Genomic DNA, 6,875 nt, shown 5'->3' on the forward strand with positions numbered 1-6,875 from the left:
CTTTCCGTGACCCTTTCCGTCTCAGTTTCATTTCATGTGTTATTTATTTCTTGTTTTGTGTTCTACCTTTGTGTGTGTAAAACTTGTGTGCGCATTTTCGTTTTTTTTTTATTTGTGCTGCAGCACGAAGACCATATGGTTGTTTCTGCGCTCATTAAATAAAGATTGATTGATTGATTATTATTATTATTCCTCTCATACTAAACGCATTGCTCAGCGGGCTATGCGCACACTTGGATTCGTTTGCAGACGTTCGAGAGAGTCCGTACTCCACTTCCGTTCTTAAAGCTGTACTTGTTGATATGCTTGCTGCTCTTGTAGTATGTGTCGGCTGTTTGGAATGGCACTTGCAAAACAAACTTGGACAAAGTTTACAGAGTACAGCAAAAAATTTACGGACATTTCAATATCGTTTTTTTTGCGCAACTTCCTCCTCTCGCTCCACCAGGAGCACCCAACTGAATCTTTCTTGTCTTAACTGCCGTCGTGTCAGATAGATATGAGTTTTTTGTACAAACTCCTTCATGGCCACATTATGTGCCCTCAACTCTTACAGTACATCCTACTGTTCGTTCCGCGAAAGAGCATGAGGGAATTCAGACCATTTCAAGTTTCTCCGTCTCTTCATTCCCATTCCCCTCTGGACAGAATGCAGTGGTTATTGAACTCTTCTCTTCGACACCTTGATATCTTCCGAAACTCGCTCTCTTCGTTTATATTGGATGTTCTTAGCGTTGTATCCTAAACAGTACTTATAACTTCCACTTTCTAGCCTAAATATTGTATTTACTTCGCTTATTGCTTTTTCTCCTGTTCAATGCTGTTTGTATCTTGAACTGCTTTTTATCCAATGCTGATTTAATTTTAACTTTAATCTTAAAATTCGAGTGTTACTGTTCGCGTTCAATTCTATTTCTTTATTGTATTTCCTGTATTTCTAGCCTGTGTGTTAGGTACCACACACTTGTTGCGCCTGCAATGGTTGTTTAGTTTATGTATATTGCCGCGAAACTTTCAAAACTGTATTTGTTCTTTTTTAATAGCCGCCGGCATGCGGCCTTATCACTGTGATTTTGGGACGCGTATCAATTCTGTATCCCGTGTTTGTTCATGCTCGTTGTCGCGATACGACGCGTTATCATTTTCTTTGTCGCGAACGATGCACCGAAATCTGTCTCGAAGATTACGATCACTTGCGTATGTTTCTACAATGTCCCAGGTTGTGCTAGTAGCAGTTTGAGACGTTATATAGATTGTTCTGAGCAGCCTTTAAATTGAGCGTTGACTGATCGCTATTTGCTTACTGATCGCTATTTGCTAGCTTACTGATCGCTATTTGCTAGCGTAATCAGAGTTTAGCGATGGCTCTTTTCCAGAACTGCAGGCGACAGTGTGCGCGCCTCGCGAAAGTGTCATCGCGGAGGCACCGTGTCGCTGGGAGGGAGGGGAGTCGATCTGCACCCAGGATTCGCACAGGGTGCGTGGGGCATTTCGCTTCCTCACTGAGGAGATGCCGTTGCGTTAGGAGCATTGAGGGCATCGCGGCATTTAGCCGAGGGTAACCACCTTTAGCAGGCTGCGACATTCGAAACTGGGTTTGTGGCCCGCGAGGGCACAGCGGGGTTTACAGATCTTCCCCCAAGCGCAGTTCCCCAGAGGAGCCGAGCGCCAGGCCGGGGAACGCTTGTACCCAATTTTAACCGGTGGGTGTCCGGCGGTGGGTTTCGAACTAACCACATCCCGCAGCCGAGACGGGCGCCCGACGATCGACGAGCACGTTTGTTGCTATCGCCGCCGCCAAGTTGCTTAGTTCTTTTGCGGGCGCAAGTCAGCCCAATAAAGAGTTAATTTCAGTACCAACAAGCCTGTGTCTTCTTTTGGTGTCTACGGCCTTGTCACCACTACGTGACAATATTTCTATATTACTATACTCAATGAGATATTTGTTTTTTTTGTTCTCTATTGTTTTTTTTCTTTCTTAGTGATGTGCTCTCCAATTCCTACACCGTGTATACAAGACGTTCTGCTCACTGATTTCTTTCTATCTAACAGTCTTTTTGTCTCAATTTCATTTCATGTGTTTTTGTTTCTTCGTTTGTATTCTATCTGTGTGTGTAAAGCTTGTGTGTGCATATTTTTTAGTTGTGCTGTTGCACGAAGACCACGTGGTTGTTCCTGCGCTCATTAAATAAAGATTGATTATTATTATTATTATTATTATTATTATTATTATTATTATTATTATTATTATTATTATTATTATTATTATTATTATTATTATTATTATTATTATTATTATTATTATTATTATTATTATTATATGCCGTGCTCCCCCTAGGTCATAAAAATAAGTAATAGCTCGCAGGCTCGCTCATATCTCGCTCGGCTCGAGCTGCATATGCGAAGCAATAACACTTCATTTCAACGAATGCATTTCCAGTAACGTTCTGCGCATGCTGGACGACTCTTCAGCCGCCTATTTTGCCAGGATGTCAGGCGAAAATAGAGAGAGGGGATCGGTCCGCGCTTTTTTCCACGAAACAACGTCCCTTCCATCATCGACGCGACAAGCTAGTGAACAATAATTGTGTGCGGCGCTAGCATATTCTAGGCCCTCGGAAGGATGGCTGGATGAATGGATGCACACAAATATTATTATCTCCTCCTGGCCTCCAGTGCGGAAGCGCGTCCTGGTTTGAGGAGGTGAGTCAGGGTGTCTCCACAGATGACTCACTCGTCTGTAGGCGGAAACAGAGTCCACTCCAATATTGTGAACAAATTTTTGCAGAAAATATGCTAGGTAGTCCTGGTAACCCTTCCCGCCAAACGGGCTTAGCTTGACGGCCGCAGGACTGGATCGAAAAAAGGTCAGTTTTTGAAAGCGGGAACTACGCATTCGGAGTGCGTCGATTGGCACAAGAGAGCAAGACCAACAGGTGAATAGCGTTTGGGGAAGTCAAAATAACTTCAGTGCAAAAATATAAAGGCAGATGAGTTACCTTAAAAAGGATATAAAGACTTCATTAAATTTCGCAAGGGCGAAAGTGAACGACTTTACCTACATTTACTATAATCTAACAACTACCATGTCCTGCTCGAGGCGGTTCGCCCACTCCGCGCACAGCTCTGCGAAGAACATGTGGATACAGCAGAGGGCACTCGTTCTATAAATTTCGCTCCAATAGGCAATATGAATTCGGAAAATAATTTGGTTGGAAACCGAAGGTAAAAAAAGCTAGCAGCTAGGCCATTTGGCTACCAAAGCTGAGTTCGCGAATCAGCGCAAAGTTGTCGGTTCCAACATTGACGAATGTTTGTAATGCCAAACGGATTCATCGGATCAGCAAAAAGGTGATTCCGTATAGAGAGAGGGACAGGGGTGACAGAGACATGATGGTAAATGTCATGCCTGCTCTGCCAAAGCTCGTTTGGTGGCCCCTAGAGGGACCGGGAAAAAAAAAAAAGCTGCTGAGCAGCTTCGAGCCTCCGATTGAAGACCTTGAGAGTTCCAGTGGAAGAAGTGGCTAGCTGAAGATAGAGCACGTACTTCACATCGGGTAGTGCCGTGCGATGGCCTCGATCAACCGTAGGAAAGGGTCACTGCAACGCCGTCGCCCGTTGATCGACAACCACCACATCCACGCGAGGTGCGAGTCAGTGAGGCCATCTGTCATCCGCCACCCGCTTCGTATCAGCCGGTTCTTCACTTTCTGCCATGCAGTTTCAATATTCTGCGTGTGCGCGCCGGTAACGGGGTTCACGAAAAACTGTGTATGGTTCACAGTTTTGTGAATCAAGTTCATGTTTACCCCGTTACCGTCCACCAATCCCGGCACACACTGGTAGGCCGCCCACTCGTCGCTGAGGATGGTGGTCCCCGGACGGACGTTTGCGGAGATGACGGCTCCAAGTGTCGCTGAGTCCCGCCGGTCGACCTTGAAGAGTCGCAGCTCCCTTGTGGCCACCCATATCATGCCAAAAATCCATGGGCCGCGATCGACGACGCCACCGTAATTGTTCTGCCTGTGGGGCGGAACGTTATCGCCTGCCAAAAGGCGGCCGCGGTTGTACTTTCTCTTGCCCCGCATGAGGCACTCATCGACCTGCACATCCTCACCGGGACCGCCCATCGGCGGCTGCAGCTGGAGCTCGGCGCAGCAGACTTTGCGAACGTAATTGCACCAGTCGGTGCACGTTTGCTTGGAAATGTCGTTGCCTTCCATAGCCCTGGTGCTGGTGATTGAAACGTCCTTTGCCATGCAGTAGGTGATATACAGGGCATAGGATCGCGACAACTTGACATTTGGGCGGCCGAGACTGTCCTTTCTGGCGAAAAAACTTGCTGAGGTGCCAGCAGTCGCCTGAAGAGCTGCGGGCCCGTGCAGTGCAGCGGTGCCGTGCAGCTGCGAAAGCTGCTTCCGGCATCTATTGCACCAAAATTGGGCCCGTCGTCCGTTCGTCGACTTCCGATAGAAGGTGACTACTTGTCCGTCGCAGGTCGGGCGAGCGCTGTTGAACCCCAGCTGGCCACACACTCCCCAAAACTCCGCCGTCGCCGGACGACCGACAGGGGCCGTCGAAGCTTGGGGTCGCACCGCAGACGACTGGGGTGCCAGTCGCAAACCTCTCACGAAGTCTTCCTGGACCCTTGCGTCATCCATGATTCGGCCCATTTCACAGAACTTGGGGTCCTTACGGGGGGCAGCCATCATGAATATCGAGCAGTCGCAACAAATCCAGAGAGATGCAAGAGAACGACTGAAAGAAGGCCAGGCATTTTATACCATCGTGGCCAGGCTGTTGGCGCTCTCCTCGCCCTCACCTTCCAATCGGCGAGCCTCTCTCACCGTCACAATCAATTTAAAAAAAAAAAAAACTCATTTCCTGGCGCTTCCTCGCCCTCGCCCTCATCCCAACTTAAACTGCTGGTCCTCACACACCCTCATCCTCAATTCTTATCTTTCCCCCCTCACCCTCAACCTCATGTTCAGCAGCTTTAATCTTGTAGTTATTTTTCATTACTTTCGACCTATGACAATGTTCTTGAGTCGAAGTAGACGCAAACAATTCTCCTCTGCATCCGCTGTCGGCGGTGTCAAGCCGCGTAGATAATTTATGCTTAACAATCAGAATTTCGAGAGAATAATACTGGACTTTAAGACGCGGGCTGCGTTCATGCTGTCGCGAATCACTGGCAAGAGCCATCTGGTACATGTTCCGACAGCTGCTGACAATGAGATATGCACTGCGCCGGGAAACCAGGGGCTGTGAAAAGTGCAAAGAAAAATTGTGACAGTGCGCTAAGCCACCAATAAAAGGCGAAATTGTGAGAAGGAAGGAAAATAGCTACTGCCGTAGTTCACCGGGCAAATCTGCCCACCGATTCACTCTCCGTATGTTTGAAGGAGATAGAGCGACGAAATATTCCACAGTCCACACCGCGTGAAGAAGGAAATGATACGAACAACTTCTATCCAGCCTCTTACGGAAGGCATGAGGCTTATACGGCATACTAAAAAAACAGAACAATGCAATATAATTTAAGGAACAGAGTATTCAGCAGAAGCCTAATCTCTCGCTCCCTTCGATTTTAGGGAAAGGGGACACAGCATGCAAGCCTGGGGCCGTGTGCTACAGTTTCAGATATGTACCCCCGTGCATAAAAGTGGTATACTCCACGCCTTCCGAGATATCTGCCCGCCAAATTTTTCTGACAGAGAAGCAGTTATTTCTGAGATATACGTGCCTTTCTTGATATACTTTCCATCTTATCCAAGCAATTTTGTATGGCACATATTTTTATACTGAAAAAATGCAATCGTTTCGGTTCGCGTGGATTATACCACTTTTGTTCACGGCAATTTGGCAGACGCCGCGTAAAAAAGCGGTTCTTTGAGCATGGCGCCGCAAGTGCCACCAACGATCTGCTCCGGTCGCGTCCCTCCAGGAACAAACAGAAACCACAAGGTCAAACACGTAATTCTGTCGCGCTTCTGATTATCACAGACGCCACCGCACCTAAGACCGTTTTTTGTTTATCTTCAATTACTGTTGAAGTTACACGACAACAGAACGGGACAGCGTCTAACTAGAGCATTACGGCGGGAAAGGTGAACAGGCCAGCGTTCCGTGCATAAGGCTTCGTTATGCTTCCTAAAGAGCGTGCCTAATCTAGGTACAGTTATGAAAAAAAAAAAAAAAGCTGCGCTTTGTACGGGACCAGAAAAGCAACACACATGCGCCAACTAGCCCGAATCCACACTCTGCATCAGTTCACCTATGTTCGCATCTCCTGACCTGTCCCATTCAGGGCAGTATATCCGCATATTCAAAAAGCGGAGACCGGATTGCCTGCGCTATCAAGGCAAAAGCCGTAGAAAAATGAAACTCACCTCGAACCTGCATGACGTCGTGCACACATTTTGCTTGGACCGCGCCTTTCTCGAAAATATCCTGGGCACACACACAGCCACAATAGAAACGTATTCGCGCACATTGTGCACGGACATTCTTGAGCATATAAAATTTGCAACCGCCCCCCAAAGTGTTGATTTGAACATAAACGTCAACAATTTTAGTTGTCCGACCGAAAGCTACACAGCAGCACGAAGTCACAAACTGAATAGCTTGCCCACCCATTCCTGCAGATCGCTGTTCTTGTTTTTTTTTTTTTGGCGGGGAGGGGAGGGGGGGGGGGAGTGTAAGTTAAAGGAATACCCCTCGTTTAGACAGAGAGCGCAGGAAATGAACGAATGGCGGTGGACTGAGAGCAATGCTGTCATGTGCATGCTTGTCTCCACCCGGTGCCTCAGGGAGATCTGATAAGACAGCCACAGCTGTCACTTGAGTCCGGCTGTGGACCAGCGTTACTAAGC

At 47.4% G+C, this 6,875-nt stretch overlaps 1 protein-coding gene across 1 annotated transcript; it reads right to left on the reverse strand.

Annotated features, from left to right (window-relative positions):
- Nucleotides 1-3,548: 3,548 nt before the first annotated feature.
- Nucleotides 3,549-4,130, reverse strand: LOC146191918 (uncharacterized). The gene has a single exon (XM_084600008.1). The coding sequence runs from the start codon at nucleotides 4,128-4,130 to the stop codon at nucleotides 3,549-3,551; it is 582 nt and encodes a 193-aa protein (XP_084456134.1).
- Between the last annotated feature and the right edge of the window lie 2,745 nt (nucleotides 4,131-6,875).

This window comes from Amblyomma maculatum, chromosome 4 (genome assembly GCF_055883805.1).
Source record: "Amblyomma maculatum isolate TAMU_Amacu chromosome 4, ASM5588380v1, whole genome shotgun sequence".
In the NCBI taxonomy this organism is placed as follows: Eukaryota; Metazoa; Arthropoda; class Arachnida; order Ixodida; family Ixodidae; genus Amblyomma; species Amblyomma maculatum.

What these genes read in the sequence shown, in the direction of transcription:
- LOC146191918 (XM_084600008.1), bottom strand. Translation starts at nt 4,130, where the DNA reads ATGGGCGGTCCCGGTGAGGATGTGCAGGTCGATGAGTGCCTCATGCGG.